Source organism: Cydia fagiglandana, chromosome 18, assembly GCF_963556715.1.
Source record: "Cydia fagiglandana chromosome 18, ilCydFagi1.1, whole genome shotgun sequence".
Lineage (NCBI taxonomy): Eukaryota > Metazoa > Arthropoda > Insecta > Lepidoptera > Tortricidae > Cydia > Cydia fagiglandana.
In genome coordinates, this window is record NC_085949.1 from 711,918 (window position 1) to 736,696 (window position 24,779).

General features: G+C 38.3%; 1 protein-coding gene across 1 annotated transcript in view; it reads left to right on the plus strand.

Annotated features, from left to right (window-relative positions):
* Window positions 1–24,779, plus strand: part of LOC134673571 (nephrin-like) — a 220,784-nt gene that overhangs the window by 166,470 nt on the left and 29,535 nt on the right. Inside the window, exons 5-6 of the mRNA XM_063531569.1 lie at window positions 3,048–3,248; window positions 8,253–8,404. Of these exons, the coding sequence (XP_063387639.1) occupies window positions 3,048–3,248; window positions 8,253–8,404 (353 nt within the window). The remainder of the gene's footprint in view (window positions 1–3,047; window positions 3,249–8,252; window positions 8,405–24,779) is intronic.

The following is a 24,779-nucleotide window of genomic DNA, read 5'->3' on the forward strand; positions in this document are numbered from 1 at the left end:
CCTTGCTCACATTTCGCCAATACAATTCACTTGGTCAATTCCAAGCTCTGCTTTCTTGCATCTTTTCTGTATGAAAACAACCACGCTGCGACCCTTAAATATCAAGCCCTATGCGAAGCTAGGCTGATAGAAAACTGTCACATCCCTCCTCTGTATGAAATCCTGGATTCGCGCCTGGTTGGGACTAAAAGTAGAAATGTACAACTGTCTATCAAATTGCGTATTTTATATCGAAAATAGTACTTTGTTGCAACGTTACTGCTGCAGCACTGTCAATTTTCGTGATAAAATGATGTGTCTGATTTCTATACTTAAAGTAAAAATGTACAACTGTCTATCAAATTGCGTTTTTATATCGAAAAATTTTCGCGCTCGCTTCGCTCGCGTTTACAATAACATTCTAAGATATGATTAAGGTGATATTCAGGTGGCGACTGCAGCAGCATTACTCTGTTGCAACGTTACTGCTGCAGGACTGTCAATTTTCGTGATAAAATGATGTGACTGATTTCCATATCCAGCTGTAATGCGGCAATGAACGTCACTCAATTGACCAAAAAAAAATTCAATATAATCTTGACGACCCTAGGGAGAGGGGGCACCATGGTCTAGAAATGCTTAGGGCATCAAAATATCTTAATCCGGCACTGGTCGTTTGCGGAGTCAAACGATTTGGGACTCGCATTTTATACGCATTACCATGCCTTCCCCAAAACAATCGAGGTTACAAAGGGCACGTGGTTTTCGTCAGGAGTCTGAAGAAGACCACAGTGAGTGGCGCTTTAGCCAGGCAAGCCGCTTCGCTTTTGCTCGCGCGCGTATACCTTACTGTATCGTCCGATATACACCTACTACTCTGTCGTTTAAATCACGTGTAAAATTTGAATAAGGGCGAAAAAAGCTATTAATTTTGGAATGTAGGTTTATTTAGTGGTACCTAATTGTAAAATATTTTATCTGGACTACAGTCCTCTAGCATATCCATCTGTCAACTTTACATCAAGTTCCGCCTCCAGGGGAGAGGGAGAGAAATAGAACAGACCTAATTCCACGCGGGCGGAGCCGCGGGCACAGCTAGTAATATATATATTGTTCCGATAGTCGTGTCAGCGAACGGTCTCATAGCGAAGAGTCTCGACCAACACCTAGAGAGACTCTCGCTGGGTGGCTGGATCAAGGGTCAGATGCAGAAGGCGGTAATTTTGGACACGGCGCGTATAGTACGTCGGTTCCTCACTCTGCGGCCCTGACCACCGGCAGCTTGGGCCCTGCCCCGCTGCCGGCGGCACCCTAGGTTAGGTTTTTTATAATGTGTTTATATGTATTTTTTATTGTTTTGTAAGTGTTTTTATATTTTACTTTTATATTCATATTATAAATGACCTAGCCTAAGAAGAAAGATAAATAAAGAAAATAGTTATATATATATATATATATATATATATACATATAATTGTTTATTTATAAAAAATGCTTGGTAATTTACACAAAATATGATAAAAAAATAATGTAAACATTAAAAAAACGATACGAAACGATCTCCTTCTCGTTCAATATGCTTTGTTGTTTTCAAATGTTTCTCTATATTGCTTGCTTTTGCTGTTAAATTTTGGTCACATTTTTTCATTTTTTACAATCAGAAAAGGAAATTTCTTCAAATACGGGTGCATAGACTACATAGCGACTTCAAACAATAATATTTCGGTTATATTTTACTAATACAAAAATAAGTAAACAGTAATTGGTTGTCATTTCCAACAATTTTGTTTTAAACATGACAAAGACAGTTAGTTATGTTTTTATACGTGGCCAGTTCGTATAAAATAAAAACTCTCAACTCAAGTTTCAATATCAGTAAACTAAAGAGGCTAATAAGTTGTTATTTGTTTAAGTATCTATAATCTAAGAGATAACAACACTCTGTATTTAGCTTTACGTCATACGTCTGTCATCGGCACCAAAGTTGCGCTCTCTGAGTATAAGTAACGAAACTGGGTCCTGTAACACAGGGTTTCCTAGATCAGGACTCAGGGACTTGATTTACTGTATGTCAAATTTTATACAGTAAACTTTTTTTCATTTTTAGGGTTCCGTACCTCAAAAGGAAAATAACGGAACCCTTTTATAGGATCACTCGTGCGTCTGTCTGTCTGTCTGTCCGTCTGTCACAGCCTATTTTCTCCGAAACTACTGAACCAATTAAGTTGAAATTTGGTATACATATGTAAGTTTGTGACCCAAAGACGGACATGTAACGTAAATAAGTGAATTTTAAACATGGTGGCCACTTTTGGGGGGTAAATGAGAAAATCTAAAAATAAAGTTTTTCAAACTATATCGTGTTACATATCAAATGAAAGAGCTCAATGTGAGAATCTCAAACATATTTTTTTTTAATTTTAGAATAAACAGTTTAGAAGTAATTCAAGAAAATAGGCAAAAAATGACCATTACCCCCCTTTATCTCCGAAACTACTGGGTCTAAAATTTTGAAAAATATACATAAAATAGGTCTTTACCTATAGATGACAGGAAAACCTATAAGAAATATGTAGTCAAGCGTAAGTCGGACCAATTACTTAGTTTTTGATCCGACCCCTACGGGTTTTTTAAAGGCAACTCGCACTTGGCCGGTTTTTCATTTTCATTTTCATTTCATTACTACAGTCGCGATCAACATATCACAATCTAACCATCCTTGAAGGGGTTATAGGCATTTAGAGTTTGTATCGGTTACGATAATTTTTTGCGTGAGGAACTTGAAACTTCGTTGAGACACAATATTAGTAAATCTATACTCGCAAGTAGAACAATTAGGTATAGTTCGAGGTTAGGTGGTGCGAGATTTGAAAAACGAGTTATTAGAGTATGACGACTTTTCACTCGAAGTCTGCTCCGCTACTTTTGGTGCTGACTGAAACGTCCAATTTATGGATAAATTGACATTATGACATTTCCTGCAGTAATGATGTCGACTGCAGCAGTAATTTAGTAGTGCACCTGCAGTCTGAATCCGAACGTCATCTTAATCTTTCTTCTCCCTGCAGGTGACCCCCGTCCCCGCCTCACCTGGTACCTCGAGAACACAGTCATCGATGACTCCTACGAGCAGCGAGACGGCGTAACCGTCAACACGCTGACTTTCCCCAACGTCGGCCGGCAGCACCTGAACGCGCGGCTGGTCTGCCAGGCCGCCAACACCAACTTGGCGCCGCCGCAGACTAAGATGATCATATTGGATATCAATTGTGAGTTTTCTTTTTAATTCCTTTTCGGTTTCTCTCAAGACCCTGGGTGGTCTGGTACTTCTAGGACACGGTGATCGACGATTCCTACATGCAGCGGGACTGCGTGACTGTCAACACGCTGACGTTCCCCAACGTCGGCCGGCAGCACCTCAACGCGCGGCTGGTCTGCCAGGCCGCCAACACCAACGGCGCCGCTGCCAAGTTACTGATTTGAGCCACGGTGTGCCCGAACCTCAAACCCGCTGCTTTAATAAGCGCCATAACAGCGCGTAAACTAGAAATACCTAATATTCACCAGTTGTTAACCCATCATGGCATTTTGAACATTATTCCCTCGGAGCAAGGCACTGTTGTGTGCACAATAACGGTAGAACGTGCAACATTACCGCAGTTTAATTGGTAGCCCGAAGCTGTCACTTCAAACCTTAGGTAGGTACATAAGCTTTGTACGATAATTATTGTATCTTCTCACTGTTCAAACAAACTGAAATATTACCACTATACGAAGAACAGCCATTGGAAAGCTAGATACATATTCTGAATGTAATAACAGTGTGGACATGATCAGATCTGCCAATGTAAAAAGTTACGTCCTTAAACTTTTTAAATGTCAAATTGATTGACCGAGCGTTAGCGAAGGTCTCCGTTTCAGCTAGGCCAAAAATGATTTCGTTTGTCCAGATGTTCTCTGCAGCTCGGATTTGTCAATCGATTCTAGTCAAATTTAATAAGTAGGTTCGATAGTTATGACCTTATGATAGAGTTTTTCAGTTGATTAGATTTTTTTCGAAAATAAATGGTATTTAAAGGACTTAAGAGCCAGTAAAGTCTATGACACTTAAAACCGTTGTGAGTTCAGATTCAGATCGTTTAATATGGTGTAAACGTACATGTCAAAAACAAAAAAAACACACACATCTAAAAACTAATTAAACCGAAACTATACACTCGTCAATTAATGAAAAGCACAAAATAAATAAATAAATAAAAAGCATTGTACAATATTATTACGGACAAAATTAATTCTTAAATTCTTAAGATGTGATAATGACTCAAAGAAGCAAGTATTTTCTATTTTAACCTCGTGCCGCCCAAGAAAAAAAACGCAAGATCAGCTAAACGCCCAGTGTGCAATATATGAGCCATAATATTTTGAAGTCGTAACTGCCCACGCACTTAAAACATTTTTTTTTTACACAAAACTCGAGCAGGATTTTTTTTATTTTTTTCTGGGTATAAGTGAATAAAAATGAATACAGTAAACTGAATTCCACCTTCGTATCTTTTGTTCATTTAAATGCACATTGGGTTTTTGATTGACGTTATAAAGTAATAAATTTTTTTTTTTTAAATCAACTTTAAGGCACGTAATTGCGATAACGTAGCCTCTGACTATTATTATTCTGCTTAAATAGTTACATAATAAGCCACGTAAGTCAAAAATAATTAGAAAAAAAAAAATTAGTATTGGGCTACTTTTTTATGTATGTTAACATTCATATTTGACATCGAAATGCTTTATAACAAGGGCTGAAAAATAGTTAATAAACTTCCTTAACATACAACTTAATATCCTTCGTAATTATATATAAGTTATTGTATGTTTGCTGTGTTTCAGTATCACTGCCTTCGAAACTTTATTTTTCACTAAGACTGTAAATATCTGGTTCATCACCAGAAGGTTAGTATCCAGGATCACAAATTTTATTGTGTGATCGCAAAAAGTCTTCCAGCTCGTATTCAAGAAGTAAATCATCATGCAGACCTAAAATAAACTATCAAAAAAGAACCTTCAGTTGTAGGTTATATTATGTATTTTTATAACAGTAGTGCCCAATGTGCAATATGATGAACATAATCTTACGATTAAGAAAAAAAAAAGTTTATTTGTGCCTTTGTAAAAAAATAACAGTATATTTCAATAAAACAAACATTTAGGATAATTTTTATGTCACTCTCTAAACGATAAAAGCCATGATTCATTTAATAAATTAACATTATATACCCATGTGTCGCGCGTGTTTGAATAATTGCGGAAGTACAACACTTGTTTATGAATATCTGTCAAACCTCAGCTGTCAAAATGATCGCCACTGAACCGACCATTCACGACCTCTAGGTAAATTCGAATTATGCGCGAAAATTTAAAACTTACATCTGATAAACTTTTATGTACAGCGTATTGTACACTGGGCGTTTAGCTCTGAATTTAATTTCTAAAGTCTGGGCAGTTATGCTGAGTGTCACTTTGTACAATGTATTGCACATTGGGCGGCACGAGGTTAAGGATGTCTCACATTAGACCAGGCCGCGTCCGAGCCGAAGCTTCCGGCGCATCGTTTTCTATGGTAAGCATCACGTGATCGCCTGTCATGTCATAGAAAAGTAAGTGCCGGGAGCTCCGGCCCGGACACGGCCTGGTCTAACGTAAGTCGTCCTTTATGGCGAAGTCTACAGCTCACACCGCGACTGCATAATTGAAGCAATTTCAATTATCATTTTCAAAGTTTAAACGATAGTCTCATTTTTAGGGTTCCGTACCCAAAGGGTAAAACGGGACCCTATTACTAAGACTTCGCTGTCCGTCCGTCCGTCCGTCTGTCACCAGGCTGTATCTCACGAACCGTGATAGCTAGACAGTTGAAATTTTCACAGATGATGTATTTCTGTTGCCGCTATAACAACAAATACTAAAAACAGAATAAAATAAAGATTTAAATGGGGCTCCCATACAACAAACGTGATTTTTGACCAAAGTTAAGCAACGTCGGGAGGGGTCAGTACTTGGATGGGTGACCGTTTTCTTTTTGCTTTTTTTTGTTTTTTTTTTGCATTATGGTACGGAACCCTTCGTGCGCGAGTCCGACTCGCACTTGCCCGGTTTTTAGATATCTCTCTCAACTCGAATCACTATCAAACATTTCACTATCGTGCGTATTTATTACCAACTGTCTCACAAAGGCGATTTTCCGCTCTAGGCCCGTAATTACTGCTTTACTGACACCGTCCACTGCGAGCGCCATAATTTAATTTCGCGTTGTCGGAGCCTCCTTAATTAACTGCGAGTAACGAGCAGACACAAACAATTCCGTGCATCTCCGTCACATGGCGGCGTTTAGGTTGTGCGCAGTATCTTATCTTATGGTGGTGTTACGTGGGCGATACTGAAAGTTTCTGGATCCTGATATAAGAAGACTTATTTTTTCTGAGTGGCCAGTCCGGGAATTTTCAGTATGCCCTAAGTACTAGTGCTCGACATGCTATGCCCTATATATTACACCCTGCTGTCACCTATATTGACAATGACAATCACTTAAGTTTCAAGATGACACGTACTGGAACCGCGTCGAGCATCAGTACCGCCACCTTGCATCGGGGTTTTTGATGGAGGGATGATTTCGTGTATTTGTTGAAAATAATATCCATAATGTTAAGAGAGGAAAATGGGGACTGTATTTGTATGGAGCAGCGCTTTGTCTAATTTGTTTATCGTAAAGTTTTGAGGTTAGATGAAAATATCCGTTAGGTGTATATGTCAACGGCAAACGTCAAATATCAAGCAACATACGTAAAGGTGACAGGACAGTCCATTTCCAACGACAGCTGCATTACTGTTCATTTTACTATGGAAATTGACAATGACAGCGACGCGTTCAGTACCGGTAGTGCAGCTGCGGTTAGAAATGGAATGTTACCATAATAGACGTACTTATGCAGCAGGATGTGAGTATCATGTGTATGTTTAAGCTCAGTGGCGCCCTCAATAAATTTCTACAATTTATATAGCACTGTAGCTAAACCCAAGTCAAAGTACTGGTAATCCCGTCCTATTTAAACAGCGTGTTTGCCGTGCAGGCAGGGTCATTCAGCAAACAATTCAGCTTTATACTGGCACTATCTTCTGAAGCGCTGTCGACGGTTAATGTGCTGCAAACATATGAGAAAATTATTCTGACGTTTATTACGCTTTAATGGCAAAAACGTTCAAGGAAAGCACACTTTAATATAGCCGTAGAAAAAGTAAGCGTTTTCATTCCACATATAGATAAAGCCCCATTTTTAATAAGTTGTAAGCGAGCTTATTTGTGATAAGATTCGAACTTTCAATTACAAGCAAGTTTAATACTTGTTAATAATAAGTTTAACCGCATCTCCCACGCAACTTATTACATATTGTTAAGTAAGGAAAGCTATGTTTGGAGTAGGCTTAGAGTAGCTAAGTTATTTCTCTATGATAGCGTCTACTTTGTGCCGATGATGACTTTAAAATGATATAAATACATAATTTTTTAAAATAAAGAAACTCACATACTTACATACATACCTACGTACAAACATAAACCCTGATTATATTGCCTTTTACCCTTTTTTGGGAAGTTGTGAAAAAAAGGTTTGTCACGTCGTTATTGTCAGTCCGTTATCCTCTTGAAAGGTGCAACTATAAAACGGACCGGACCGATTAGCTCACACGGGAGAGAGAAAAATTGTAGTCCCAATTTCCACTACCAAAATTCTACCAAAAGTTTTATTTTTAAACCAATTAAAAAAAAGGTTTCGGTATTCGCTCCGTTTTCCTTTTATCAAAAAAATTAATTAGAACTGTTATCCGGAAGTCAGAACACAACGTTTTTGATTAAAATTCGTCGTTTTTCTTGTACATCGGTTCACATTTAGGTGCATAAGTTACAAGATTTGAAGCACATACTTATACAAATATATACATATACGCGGTGAACCTAACTATACCTTTTATAGCATTAGAAAAGACTCCGCAATTTGGACGGGTCTCGTTATTGAGAAATATGTCACAGCAACTATATAATAATTACAGCATATGCTCAATAACATTCTTTTGGTTTCATAAGTAATAATTACTATGTTTTAAAAGCGCATTTCAATAAAAAGACACGTCAAGATCGTGAGCCTTTTTCTAATGCTAAAAAGTACCTATATAAAAAGTAAACTTAAGCACTATTCCATCCTAACCACACCAGTTGGTTCCAGTGCGTCCCCTCACGGTGGCCATTTTGAACAAGAGTGGCCAGCTTCGCGCGGACCGGCCTCAGGAGGTGGAGTGCCACACCACGGGATCGAGGCCCGAGGCTGTGCTGACGTGGTGGAAGGGCGGACGCCAGATCAAGAGGGGGGTGAAAAACGTGAGTGCCTCTCAGTAGATAAATAACCTTAGCGCTTTCGATCATCACCTCTTTTGTATACTTAGGTCGACATCATCATCTCCTAGCAGTTTTCGGCGACAGCGACTGAGATCTACTGCTGAGAGCATCGCAGGTGCGCTCTCAGGTGACTGACGCAGCCAATTTTTGCAGCAAGTGTGGCCACTCGCTGCAGGTCAGCACCCTACCGACATAATAACTAGTAAATAATGGCCACAGATGCCCTGGCTTTTAGCCCGTGATTACAACGGCGACAAAGAAACGCACAGCTAGCCTGGTAAATAGGTAGATACCGCAGCCAGCTTGCTTGGAATTCGTTGAATATTTCTAAGACTAATAATTCGTTTCTCTCTTTATAGGCATCTTACCGCTTGTGAACATTTCTATTCATTCGTCAGTTTAATCCGCGTCTACTTAGGGCGATTAATCATTTCAATCGCCTGTTTAACCACAAGATACTGGGGTCGTATCTCGAGGAGATAAAATGCGCGTTGCCAACCCTTTAAAAACGATACCTATATCTTTTTTTTTTTCAAGAACCTCCACTGCACTCCATAGTCGCCTCGCACTTGGCCGGTTTTTGAATCTCGGAGTTTCTATGAATATTAATTACAACTTGCTGATATGATTCCAATATGCATCAAAATATATATTATCGTTTTGATATCAGTTGCACTTTCGAATTAGCCTGTGAGTCGGGTGCGCCTTTTGCAGAGTAGTTCCTAGTGTTTGCAGAGTAGTTCCTGTGTTTGCACACGGTGCAAACGCTCTAACATGTGCTACATGATTCATGACTACAACTTTCAGGTTAAATATCTAACTTGAAATCTACAGGATAGGTTTCGCCATTTAGGAAACGTCCTAGTGCTCATAATTATTATCCAAGGGGACACCTTGCTGTCACTTATATGTGGCGTGCATGAACTATAGTCGGTAGCATAGAAGCCGTCAGATTTTTGGCGCGAGGCGTAAATGGTTTATGCTTCCGATGTAGCCCACAAGATGGCAACACCTACTATGCACAAGGAAACGTGCCTGCGAGAACGGTAGATGGCAGCACTGCTTTTGGTAATGTTTACATGTGCACATATGGTTTTAGGTTACAAGATGGCAGACCCTCCAAATGCTCCACGGTCATTACATTGATGGTAACTTAAGCTAACAGAAGCTTAGGGAAATGAGTTAGGCTCTTCCTTTCTAACAGTGTCTGAGCTACGTACGTATACAAATATCATTTAGATATTGTGCGTCTCGCTCGCACTATTACATGTACTGACAGACAGGTACGAGCGAAATGCACGATAACTAAATTACATCATTTTGTTATCTTTCTGATGTCGGTGTACGCAGGCGTGACTCACTCCGCGATTTCGTCGCTTTGCTACAGGTAGCTAAAAGTACATCCGTTCCACACCAATTTTGGTAGCTATCCATAAGCCGCGCGTGGCGCTGTCGCCACCTAGCGGCCATATCTGTCCTGATCGTAACAAACGCGTTTTGTTAGAGTGTGAGTCTTCTGTACCTATTATGTCCATGGTAGTACCATTTACGTATATTATTCTGTGGTGTACGTTTGAATTGACCGGTTAGTAAATAGATGATCGATATGAGTTCAGTCGTCGAAATATTGAATTATTGCAAAAAAAATTTACTTGCCACATAATTGAATTGCCAAATTTTTTTAATAACCCGTTATAGTGTGCTGCGCAAAGGCCTCTCTCCTTGATTTCCACGACTCCCGTTATTGATTATTTTCCGGCCAGTTATTAATGAAGATATATAATACTTTCCAAAAGTATTAATCCCGTCGGGTAAAAGCAATGCACTCAGTGATTGCCAGGGGCGTTGAAAACACCCAATTAATACAAACATTTCAAGGTAGATTTGGAAACGCGTCAATACGATGAATTATTTTGGTACATTGTTATTTTATTTCCAACACGCGTCACTTTTAAAAAGTCGTATCATTTCGTTTTTCTCTCTGTAATTTCAATCTTAATTCCAAGACATAAGGCTGATTTTGGATCAGAAATGGTGAAAGTGATGATTTGTATTTATATGATTTACATAGGTACGAGTACAACAAATAATCCATTAATCAAACTAAATGTTTTATCTCCAAATTGAAAATTTTAAAAGCTTTCAATAGACGGATTACTGGGGGCAATTTGAATTCATACATTATTGATTACTTACTACAAGGATTAACCACGGATTACAATGAAGAGTAAATATATTTATTTATAGTTTTACAAATTACAAACACATTACAAATACCTTAGAGACTTATTTACATATATTATGTATTTAAAGACTCAAAACTAAACACTATTTATAGCATGTATTATTATTTGCCTATAAGGGGGAGGCCTATGTTCAGCAGTGGATGTCTTATGGCTGAGATGATGATGATGATGATGATGAAGTATTTTTTTTAAATTAGGTACCTATACAATTCGTTACACTATGACAGTATTTCAGCAGAAGCACTGCGAACTACAAAACATATAAAATTACAAACACAAAAATAAAATAAAATAACAAAATACAATCTTAAATTAAGCACTACGGCCCACTTGCACCATCCCACTATCCCGGGTTAACCGGTTAAACCTGGAGTTACCATGGTTACCTGTGCAATTTGACACTGGGTTAACGGTTTAACCGCTTAACCCTGGGTTAGTGGGATGGTGCAAGTGGCGCTAAGTAGATTTGGCCGACGAGACAAAAGCATGGCTCATGTATTTCTTTTTGTTACACTAATGTACTGTAGTGGAGTGAGCTCAGGCCATAAAAAGGTCAACCACGGCGTTCACAGAATAAGAGATCTCCTTTGGCAGAATTAATCTTTGTGTTCCTAAAATATATTTAAGACGTGGAGCCAACCAGATCGGTCGGTGACGTCTGAGGTTAATATTTTTTAAGTGTAGATTCTATGTCAAGTTTAGTATCATTTTCAACGAAATCAATGATGTAGACATAGATTTCATCTAAATCGGTTCAGCCGTTATTGATTCTCCATACAATCTTACACCTTCCTTTTCACTATTGAGACATTTTTTTAATAAAAAATATCCTATGTTCTTTCCCAGGACTCAAACTATATCTATACCAAATTTTATCTAAATCGGTTCAGCGGTTATTGGATCCCCATACAAATTTCCACCTCCCTTTTCACACCCTTTAGGGATGATTTTTGAGATTAAAAGTATGCTATGTTATTCCCTGGGACTCGAACTATCTCTGTACCAAATTTTAACTAAATTGGTCTAGCGGTTTAGGCGTGAAGCGGAATTTAAAAAAAACTATTTTTTTAATATTTTATGTGTTTCTACTTCGGAATGGTGTCATTTTGATAATATTATAAATAAATTCGGCATCCCCGATTTATACAAAAACGATACCAAACTTGGCCTAGTAGCTTAAATGACATAGATATCAAGATCAAGTTGAGAGCCCCATAAAAATTTCCATCAAAAATCTCGGTGGCTCCACAGCTTAGATCCATCCTTGGGTCCTAAGGACCAATCCTGCCAAAGGAAATCTCTTGTTCATGCAACACCGTATTTTAGGGCTAGCACCTTCCGCTACTGAGTTAGAGTACATAATAAAATAAATAAATAATAGAATAAATATTATAGGACAATTTTACACAGATCTACCTAGTCCCACAGTAAGCTCAATAAGGCTTGTGTTGTGGGTACTAGACGACGAAGTATAAAAAAAAAAGTATTTTATTACGGGTTTTTAGCGAGAAATCCATCATATTGTTTCGTTTCAAGCTAAATACGGTCAGTATTTTATAATTCAATCAAATGTTACATTGAAATTTTCCTGTAAGTGTAAATCCTCTTTGCGAAGGATTATTTTCTTTAAGTAGCTGGAACGGTATATTCTCTTGAAAGCAGCTGTTGAGCTCCTTTCAAAGCTCCTCAAAGAATAGCCCGGAAGAGAAAAAAGAAAAACTAGAAATGTAGTTTCATAATTGATTTCCATCGTATTTTCTCGGAAACATTCGTAATATTTGTCATGCACTCATGCTATTTCAGTCAACCTCAGTACTTTTTGTACCGATACTGACTGAAATAGCAAGACACGTTTCGTACGTTTCTGTGAAAATATGATAAAATAATTATGGACTACATCTAATGCACAGACAAAACATCCTCCAGACTTAGCATAGTCGCGCTACCCCCTCTGCCACGCATACGGTAATTTTACTCCATGTTCGAGTCAAAAGTGTCTTTGTGTGACGTCCGTGTCTTTGAACGGACCAATGACGGCACGGGACTTCGCTCACCTCGTGCCGCGCACCCCCGCATTTTTGCATCATCGGTTGCATGAAATAATTCCTCTAAACTAAGGATTCCTAGTCTATGATCTAATGTGACGTACTTCAAGATAAATTATTCGCGTCTAAACCAAATGAATCAGTAAGTGCATTAATATAAAAATGCTTCTGCCGTACATTGCCACACACTGGTGAAAGCCCTCCTCTACAGATAGAACTGATGCAGGTTCAATAAAATATTTTTAAAGAGCCATTTTTTTCTATCACTCCATGGTTCGCTAGTAATCTGGTTATAAATATATCATAAAAAATGGGCTTCTGTCTGAAATAAATGATTAAATTGAATTGAATTATAATCTTACATCAACTTATAATCCGCATCCAAATAAAACCGCGAAACTTCAAGATTTTCTGCTAATCCAGCATATACGCCCAGGTTTCATAGACAGAGAGCTGTATCAACCAGTAAATGAGATGAATCGACACTTTTTCGCGCATCTTGGGCGTCACCTGGCACTACTTTTCCCTCAATGCTTTTCCCTCGCTCGCCCGGAATTGTTATATTTGAATTCAATACATAATAAGCTATTATATCATACCAAACCCAGAGCTCTATAAATTGCACACCTTCAATTTGATTGTATAACCCCTTTGTTGCCCAATCACTGTCACACCCACCGCTGAACAGCTGCCAGGCGCCCGGATTAATTAATAATGATAGTATGGCACACTAACTATAGGGATTTCGTTGCTCTATGAATTGCAAACCTATTTCCGTAGACTCTTAGACTATAAACTATTATCCTCTAGATTGAGGCAAATTAATTATTCATACCCACTCCCGAGTCCTAGGCTTATCACTACTTGCCCTTGTAAACTAAAAAGCTGTATGTCTGTTATAATGTTATGGAGATACTACTTTATGTATTTGCGTAGCTATTGCGACAATTGCGTGGATTCTCAGGGTGTCTTGTTTATTTAATTATTTTGGCATCGATTTCTGGTAATCTATTTAGAAATGGAAATTTGACAGTGAGATGGTTTTAATTATTAGATGCTTATTGTATGATTGATGAGGCTTTTACGAGGTTGTTATAATTGATCGTTTCACATTTTCAAATTCTAGTTGACATGTGGCATGGACCATATATTTAAAATGGTACTACACATCACTGGTTTATCGAGCTAAAACTTTAACGGAGTTATTTTTAACGTCAAAGATGCTTGGGACCGCTTACTGCTGTCTCAAATGTCAAAATCGATGATACTGATCGGAATTGTGATATTTTTGCCAGCAATGCAGTCGGCATTGTCGCGCGGCAATATTGCCGATTGCATTGCTGCCGCAAATGTCCAAAGCACTGTTCGGATTTTTTTCTGTCGGCATTTTTGCGCCACAATGCAGCAGTAACGCTGATGTAGTCTGAACCTGAACGGTACCTTTATGTACAAAAGCGTGATTAGCTGCTACATCGAGAGTTCTCAGAATCCATTCAATAAAACATTCCTCTCTTTGGCGGGTAGGTACAAACAGCAACCCTCTGCCGTATTCGAACTTCAAGATATTCACAAGAGACGACACGTACTGGATCCATTCTAGATACGTTATAGTTTAGATATCAACTAGTTCTCTTTTGCAGCGCAATTCGGGCAACCAATGTCACTTTTACGTTAGATAGAGTAAGATATCTATTAGATGTTAATTGGATCTCTAAGTCATATCCTGTGGAAATCGTTCAAGAGTATCTCCAGAATCGCACAAATGTCAAATTTGACAGGTTAGAACTTAAACATATCGTTATCGTATCTTGGTGATGTCTAAAAGATGTCTAATAGATGTCTGTTTCAAAATCCTAATCGGACCCACTGACTGTACATCGGTGGACCTTACTATAAAGGCCTAAGGTCCTCCGATGTAAAGTGTACAGTTACAGTGTGGGTGATGGTACGTCTGCTAAATTTAAATTAGAGACAGAAGCGTCAGTGTGTTCGTCAGGCAAATAAGCCTGCAGAGGGATACAGATGCAGTGTATAATTTATTTTCCATTGTATTTTCTCGGAAACGTTCGTATTTGTCACGCTAGTTCAGTACTTTACCGAGACTGACTGAAATAACAAAGTTTCGGTGAAAATACGATGGAACATATTATCCACTGCATCGGTACATTATTAGATTGTCTGAGGTCGACACTGTTTAATATTTATTATTGCTGCTAGCCATCCACAAAGCAAAAGCTGCCAAGACAAATGGAAATGAAAAATTACATCAGAATGTAACTCGGGTGCTACAAGTAATAAAAAATAAGTTCAAAAACTAAAACCCGACTACTGCAAATCGCGCTCTAAAAAGTATGAAACAAGATAGAATTCTTATCTAAAATTATCGAACAGGGAATATTATAAAAGTTACCATTTTTTCAATAAAAAAATACAACGTAATATAATTTACTATTTTTTTTATATATGTATTTACAGAGATTCAGAGGATAGCCGTGGTCGTATGCCACTTTACCTTAAAGTCTATAATCGTGGCATACGACCACGGCGATCCTCTGAATCTCTGTAAATATATAAAAAAATAGTAAATTATATTACGTTGTATTTTTTATTGAAAAAATGGTGACTTTTATAATATTCCCTGTTCGATAATTTTTAGATAAGAATTCTATCTTGTTTCATACTTTTTAGAGCGCGATTTGCAGTAGTCGGGTTTTAGTTTTTGAACTTATTTTTTATTTACTATTTTTTTTATATATGTATTTACACAGATTCAGAGGATAGTGTACCTTAACCCAATATTAGCTAATCTACTTTAATAAAACTCATCCAGAATTAATTATAAATAAATAAAAATAAATAAATTTGGCCATGTGATCGTCTAGTGAAATTAATACGTTGTGAACCTTAATACCCTTCGTCTTTTATGTGCAGACTGATTAGATTTGGATTTAAAATACTACCCCTAAAATACCCTATGTAATTGTAAATATTTCTACTGTATTTCTATATTATAACACTATCATATGAAAAAAATTAAATAATAAATTATATTTTTTAGAATTTATCTTCTACCGAGCCCTACCGTGACCAGTTACCATGAACAGTAGTGTAAGCCCTTGTTGTTTGTAATTATATTTTCCTTTTATATCCATTCGCTAATCTAGCTAGCTAAAGGAAAATATGTATATGTAAATGTTGCAAAAATTAATACGTACAAACATACTTTATCTACTGTCACGCCTCGGATGAAGTCGGGTCTCTAAACTAAATAATACCTATTTTATTTTGTTTTGTTTTTAATAGGTATTCCTAAACACTATGTAATATTTACTTTTATCTGCGTTTCGGAACCTATTTTCAGACAAGAAGAAACGCCAAGAAACTTATCTGAATATACTATAAATGTATGGAATACTGAAGCGATCGTCTAATAAACATGACTTTTTAACCCTTAGATACCCAATATAGAAAAGCTCAAATTGTCACTAGTGAACTGCTTTGCCTGTCACTAGCTCCCTATAACAAAATTATTTAGTATGTCCTCAAATAACTTTGTTCCCCTATCTCACCAAATATAAAAATGTATTACCTTTAAATCATATTTAATATACGAGCCTCAGTAACCCATCCATATGCTACTAAAACTAGACTTTAATTTATTCTGTATTTTAAAACAATTAACACTCTAATGATTTTAACACTGTATGTAACCAAAATACATGTGAAAGAATAAATAATAATAAAGAAAGAAATAATAATTAACCCTAACACCCAAATAATGACTCTACCCTAACTCTACCCCAATTTCACCTATTCTAATGTGTAAGACTAGAAGCGAACCTCTAGTATTACAGGGGGGGGGGGAAAGTGTGTGAGAGGGACCCTAATTTAAGCTGTAAACGTTCGGCCGACAAAACCGAGGTATTGCAAACCCTAGTGTCTGTGTAATTTGCCTCCCTCCGCAGTATAGGCCGTAGCCAAGGGTACTGACGAATAAGGCGCCCTATTCCAAATATAAAATGTGAATATATAAATATATATAACAAGACCACGCTTCTTCAATTACCAACAGATTTCAGTGAGTAAAGATTACTCTTAATGATCCACACGTGAGATCCTCACATCCCTCTGTCAGACCTTGAAGATAACGTAAGAGGTATAATCGTCACCTGTGTAGGTAAAAAGGTTGACGCCAGGCCCCTCTCGCGACCTGGACCTAACACTCTACTGGATTCCCGGAAAAGCCTGCTTATCACCGCTAGGTTAGGCGTTTTCGGTTGATTGACCGTGCAATCAGACACTAATCTGGCTCTAAAACACAAAAACACCAAAACACACGTAAGTATTTACACTGAACTAGCAATTGAACAGTCTGACAAAAAGCAGCATAGTAGCTACGTAATGTCAAACATTCAACCGTAAAAATAACACCTTTGTTTTAACGTCTACGGGCGAGCCAGAGATCGTGACAATCCGACGGACAAAAATAGAATCAACCGTTCCCAGCTTGGCGTGGGGGTATTTATAACCATAAAAGACATTAACGAAACGCGTTTGACGCATTTGACGCGTTAGGCGCACTTCAAAATAAAAACTTTGTTATTTATTTCCTTTAAACTCGAGTTCCAATCTTGAGTAGTTTTAGCAAAGAGATGTGAATCCCATAAGACAAGCAAAGTCAAAAGAAACCCCTTGCCTCGGAAATCAAGACAAAGCCACTCTCTAACAGATGGCGCCACTCTCTTGATATTCAACAATTCTAATGCACATCAATGTAAAAAACATGGATCAAAACACATGGCGTTCCAAAATTAATAAAAATCATTTATGTCTATATGTAAATATATATGTTTTATTGATATTTTTATACATTTTCATCTTTAGTTTCAATACTGCGTCAACAGATGGCAGCATAATCTTCGTGACTACAAAATTCACCGACAGTAATTCTCTATACACATTCCATTCTCTTTGGATTCAGCGAATCAGTTTTTCTGATTAATGGCCCACTACAAACTTGACTCAGTTAAGTTTTTGTTTGTTGTTTCGAATTTCTCGTGAGAATGTTTTGCTGTTATTTAAAATTAATTTACTGAATGCATATATTATAGTTACTTACAAGTATTTATTTTAATTAACATTTGTATATAATAATTGAGGTTTTAAAGTTTATGAAAATAATATAGATCGATTGATCAGCTGTGTCAATCATTATTTATGTTAACTAGATCAGCTAGTGCGTCTAGTTACAATAGCCGTGGTCGTATGCCACGATTATAAACTTTAAGGTAAAGTGGCATACGACCACGGCTATCCTCTGAATCTCTGTAAATACATATATATAAAAAATTGTAAATTATATTACGTTGTATTTTTTTATTGAAAAAATGGTAACATTTATAATATTCCCTGTTCGATAATTTTTAGATAAGAATTCTATCTTGTTTCATACTTTTTAGAGCGCGATTTGCAGTAGTCGGGTTTTAGTTTTTGAACTTATTTTTTATTTAATTAATTTTGGGGTCATGATTTCGTTACTAACTATTTGAAGTCACTTGATATTACTTTTGCGAGGGCGTCCGCAGTACAGAAATGCATGCAGAGAGCCGCATATATCGGGCTACGCCCGACTCTTTTAGTATGAGGGCGCCGAAGGCGCCCGGCTTTGGAACGCGTACGTCGGGCTACGCCCGACTCTTTTAGTATGAGGGCGCCGATGGCGCCCGGCTTTGGAACGCGTACAGCGAGCCTCGTACGTCGGGCTGCGCCCGACTCTTTTAGAATGAGGGCGCCTTCGGCGCCCGGCTTTGGAACGCGTACGTCGGGCTACGCCCGACTCTTTTAGTGTGAGGGCGCCGAAGGCGCCCGGCTTTGGAACGCGTACAGCGAGCCTCGTACGTCGGGCTGCGCCCGACTCTTTTAGTATGAGGGCGCCTTCGGCGCCCGGCTTTGGAACGCATACAGCGAGCGTAGCTGAGCGACTCTCAGTATGAGGGTGCCAAAGGCGCCCGGAATTGGAACGCGTACGTCGGGCTGCGCCCAACTCTTTTCGTATGAGGGCGCCGAAGCCTCGTACGTACAGCGTGCCTCGTACGTCTCTTGTTGTAGGGAATGTAGGGCTGTTTCCTACATTTTGGCTGATCTGGGCTTCTATACCTATTCACTTTATAAAATATTGCAGATCATTAAAAAACACCATGTATATAGTGGCTAAACAAATTTCTTTTGCAAAAACCTTCTTGTATCGCCTTAATCGGGTAATACGCGGATAGAATTCAGAGCGCTTATAGATTCGTAGTTCGAATTACCTACCCGATAAATTAATGTTTTATCGGGTTCATGTAAGTAAAGCCGGGTGCAAAAGCTAACAGTATGTATATATTTGAAATGTGCTAATTGAGCTCTTTCAAATGATATACAACACGCCATCATTACTTATTTTTATTTTTTTGGTTCGTGACTTTATGACCTCTAGAGAGCGCCGTGTTCCTTTTTTTGTGACGTCATATAGCCTATAACCAGCGGATGCTTAAGACGATTCGAATGACATATCGTTTGTCAAATTATAATGCGTACTTTAGGAGTTCTGAGGGAACAAATGAACATACATACATACATACCCACATACATACCGGTCAAAATCATAACCCTCCTTTTGCGTTGCCGTAGTCGGGTAAAAACGTATATATTAGCTAACACGGGTACCTACAAGATGTTTACCTACGACCACACTATCGTAAGCTGGGCCTTAGAATGAAGCGGAAAAACCGGACAAGTACAAGTCGGACTCGACCACTGAGGGTTCTGTACTTTTTAGTATTTTTTGTTATAGCGGCAACAGAAATAAATTATCTGTAAAAATCTCAACTGTCTATCACGGTTCATGAGATACAGCCTGGTAACAGACGGACAGACAGGGTAGTCTTAGTAGTAGGGTTCCGTTTTTACCCTTTGGGTAAGGAGCCCTAAAAAACACTGCTTCGAGCAAAGTGTAACCAACTGTTTCACAGAATCTTTCTCTTGGAAAAAAAATCATGCAGTATATTCTCTGTTTAGTACGAGTAGAATAAAATGAATAACAAGTTTGAGCGGAGTAGTCTGTAATGTGGGTCATATTTTGCTTTCACCCCCTAAGATGAATTAAGGCGCGGTGTGTAGTAAAATGCGCTTTTTTGTAAACATATTTACAGACTTTTACAAGGATTTCATGCTTTATTTTCTAGTATGTATAACTTTAGTCCTTGAACTACGTTATTGCTTGTCAGAAACACAACGGCTCATTATTTTCTCGATAGAATCTTAAGTTGAAAACATGCTTAAAGCTGTCTTTTGATCCATATTTTAGAAGTACTACGACGAAAATGGATATGAAACTTACCTCATTCGATAGCTTTTAAGTAAATCTTCGTTATTGCTGGTCCTTTTATCGATACGTTAATCTTTTCATTCATAATTTTATGAATTCAACTTTTGCCTACTAAATTACACCCTACGCGGCAATACCTTGCGCCCATTCCCCGCGCCAGTACGCCCGTGGCCACTGCCAGCGTCGGACCTATGCTAGTTTAGTGGACGTTTCATAAAATGGGTAATCACTGTATAAATATGCAAATAATGTTATACACACAATGTTTTTCAACATGCTTACGAAGAAAAGCAAAATGATTCTTAATTACTGTGACATTTCAGACATTCGCCCATCATATTGTCATTTTATAACAAGTTGGGAAGCAAAGGCACACACCCATCTAACCAATCCGGAATTCAGTCACGATTGATAAATTGTGTAAACATATTTTATTAAAGGCTATTAAATTAATCAAATTTAATCATTTTTAAACATATGTGTACGGATTTCAAATACATATGTGGGAGTGTTTAGTGTATGGTTACCACCATCATTTCACCGCTTTTAGTTTCCGAGTTACCTACATGCGTTTTAAGGGAAGTGGTCGAAAAATGCCTAAAATGGTTTTCTGTTTAATATTGGGTAAGGTAGATTGCATGTAGCGGAGATGAGAATGATGAGATGGATGTGTGGCGTGACGAGAATGGATAGGATTAGGAATGAATATATAAGAGGAAGCCTGAAAGTTGCACCCATAACAGAAAAAGTAAGGGCAAATCGCCTAGCGTGGTACGGCCATGTGATGCGGAGGGATGAAAGTCATGTGACGAGAAAGGTATTACGAATGAATGTGGAGGGAAGTACGAGGAAAGGAAAACCGAGGAAAAGATGGATGGACTGTGTGAGAGATGATATGAAACGAATGCAAGTGAATGATGAAATGACGGGCGACAGAGAGGTGTGGAAGTGAAAGACATGCTGCGCCGACCCCAAGTGAATGGGACAAGGGCAAGAGAATGATGAATGATGATTGGGTAAGGTAGAAGTACTAGTGCTCGACGCTGCACTAGTATGACACTCGACATGGGTATAGTGTGTAGCTTTCAAATAGAACTCGACGGCTAATCCTTTTGTTAAGTAAAACCGCTAATGCCACGTGCTACAACCTTCTTCTTTCCCCTGCCCTTATCCCACCACCTACATAAAAAATACGTACTTCAGTTACTGAATGCCGGCGAGTCGAACGCTACAGAACCAGTCTAAAATGTGTCATCGAGATGCGTAACAAAGGCGCGTTATCGGAGAGCGCATCTACACTGGTTTTTTTAGCGTTGGCTTAGCCCGCGCTCAGGTGCCAAATAAAATAATTAAGACCCTTTTTTGCAGGTAAGTAGCACGTGCGGTTTTACTTAACAATAGACAATAGGATTAGCCGTTGAGCTCTAATTGAAAGCTACACACTATACTTTATGTCAAAGTAATATAGGTTAAATTTGAACGGCGACGATCTTTCTGTATTCAAATTTAATTCTTGTCACTTTGACATAAAGTGCCCGTGTCGAATACTAGTGCAGCGTTGAGCACTGGTACTTCTACCTTATTTCCGCCAAGTCCGTACCGTGCTATATGGAAATTTATTCCAAAAAATGCTGTTTTTATATACCACACTGGTGGCAAGCAAGCATACGACCCGCATTCACCATAGCCTATGGACGCCTGCAGCTACGGGGATGCGACACATCATGCAAATGTTGATTGATTTTATATAAAATAAAAGTCCTAATATATAAAATAAGCTTTCATAAGTAATAGTTACTGATTTTTAAAAAGCGCTATTCAATTAAAAGACGTGTCAAGATCGCTTACCTTCTTTCAAGTACTTTCTAATGCTAAAAAAACGAACTACAGTATTCTTCCTTATTTTCAATACCTACTTGCCCGAAATTGACTTCTGGAATTAGACCAAGTCTACGACGATTTTGATTGCACACGCAGTGCAAGTGTTAATCATAATTTCATAAAGGTTTGTCGTTCAAAATAACACTTGCACTGCGTGTGCAATCAAAATCGTTGCAGAATTTTCTTGGTCTAACTCTATTATATTTTTAAGGTAAGTAAGTACTAATTTCTGCCTCATAATAATTGGGTATAATTTGATTAGTTTCTTAGTTTGTCGGGGTATACTCTCATATTGTATATAATTTCATTAAATACTCATTAAAATACGAATTTGCTAATAAACCTTATTCGATATTAATTGCCGGAAAAAATCCCGGAACTGACGAATCAGAATATTCAGAATACCGATGGCGCCAGAATAAGGACGTAGACGTGCTGCGCGAGAATGGTGCGGCGGGGCGCGCGGGGCGGCCGCCCGCCTGTTCTACCACTCGTCTGCTTCACCCCCTCGGAAACGTAAAACTCCAATATAAGAGCGCCTTAATACATATAACCTTATCATATAATTATGATCGCCATTTTGGGGTTTCTAACAGTATTCCGTCGCCCGATAATGTGAATTTAATTTGGTGTTCGTGCGTCCCACTTCTGAATTGAAACTAGCACACTTTGAAGGGTTACATTGGTATTTGTGGGCTTTCCAGTCTTAGGCTGTTAGCACACTGACGCCAGCCGCTGCAGCCAGCGCGTTGGCTTCTAAAACCCGATATGATAAACGTCTAATATATTTGATCTAGCTTCTTAAATATATTACATGTATAGTGTGACGATAGTCTGAGGGATGAATAATATAATAATTCGCTGTTTCATAGGAATCATTGAATTATTCGCTGAAAATGTTTGAAACAGCAGAGTTTTTTGACGTTTTCGGAGTTGATTGGAGTAGTACAGTCTGTGTCCCAACTTAACAGCAGTAACGTCACACGTCGCCATACTAAAGGATGACTCACGTTAGACCGGGCCGTGTTCGGGCCGGAGCTTCCGGCGCTTGGAATAACGTTTTAATCGTATATTGTCAAAACAAAAAAATGTCTACAAACATTTTACGTGACAACTTCTTCGTATAAAAATGGACTGTCATAAGGACCAGGGAGAGGTATAGTAATAATATTATGGGGGTGGGGTAAGTCACATATATTTAATGAAATTTCAGTTTCCATTGTGAACGCTTGCCTTTCAATCGCTAGCGATACGATCACTACAATGTGACGTCATGCAACGACAGATTTATTACTTTTCAGATTGTGTCGTTTTTGACATTTTACATTACTGTTATACCTATAGGGAGCGTGCGTAAACTATAGGGGGCAGCATAGGAGCAGTCAGATTTATGGCGAGAGGTGTAAATGTGACGTTTATCTTCCGATGTAGCCCACAAAATGGCAGAACCTACTCCTACTGTGTCTGTGCACAATGAATTGTACCTATACATACGAGAACGGTAAGATGGTAGCACCTTGCTTTGGCAATGTAGCATATAATTATATATGTTTCCGATTCAGGCCACAGACCAATTTCGATGCTATTTTTTACGTGAAAGCGAGGTTCCTTGTGGTAGCTCTTCAGTATAATTGATAAAAATCGATCCAGCAGTTTGAAGTGTACCTATCAGCCCTTTACCAAAATGACGTAAGATATTTTTAGTATGCATAAAATATGTTTTTGGCATAATTAATAGGGGTTTTTACATTTCTAAATTTAATAGTTTTATTTCTTGAACACAGCTTCTAGTTCCTTTAAATTCCGTATAATTCACGTTTGAATATATTTTTCTGGTACTCCAAGGCTCGGCAAGACGCGTTAAGTCGAGATTAATTCCGAGCATCTCTTCAGCGGCATTCTGGCTCCCGAGGTCGCTTTGAAAAGCGTTGCGAGTGTAGATCACTTACGACCAGATTGTGTATGTCATGACCGTTGACGTAGATCTCAGGACTGGCCTTACGGGCATAAGAACGGAGCATGAATTCGGCCAGTACAGCGGTGTGACACCGCTACAACACGATTACTTGATGAGTTAGCATCACACGCCCGATTGGTCGCAACTACTAGCTGCGTTAGATTTCCCGATTGGCTCGAATTCGTGAGTACCTACCATTTTAGTGCCCCTAAGGCCCGTCCTGAAATATACGTCAATGGTCGTGACCAGTTTCATGACACGACTGGCCACATCATGAAAACGACAAATCTGACTTAACCAAACCATGTCATCAAGTGATCAATTTTAAAATGGCATTTCATGAAATTATCAAAATCTATAGCCTGCGGTTCGCTTAGCAACTATCCCCAAGAATTGGCGTTGGCACTGGTTTTCTACTAAAGCGACTGCCATTTGACCTTTCAACCCAGAGGGGAAACTAGGCCTTACAGGGATTAGTCCGGTTTCCTTCAAGCGCCTGGTAAAAATATATATATATCGTACATAACTTTCGAAAAACTCATTGGTACTCACACTCAGTGGCTTTTTTGCATTATGCTTATTGTTATGTTTTAATGTATGTATCTGTGGGCCACTAGTTCCCTTGTAATAAAGATATATTTTGTTTTTTATTTATACACTCTCGCTATTCTTTTTTCTTAATTTCCTTGTTTCGGGCCACCAAGGTTTAATTTGTGTGTTTTATAAAACGGATAAAAATGGCACTGTGTTATTTATATTTAAATAATTACTAATTTAAACGACTACTTAGTATCTACCAAAAAACTACACTCCGTAATAATTTCGTGACAGGGAATTAGGCATTCTGAGAGAAATTAGTGTA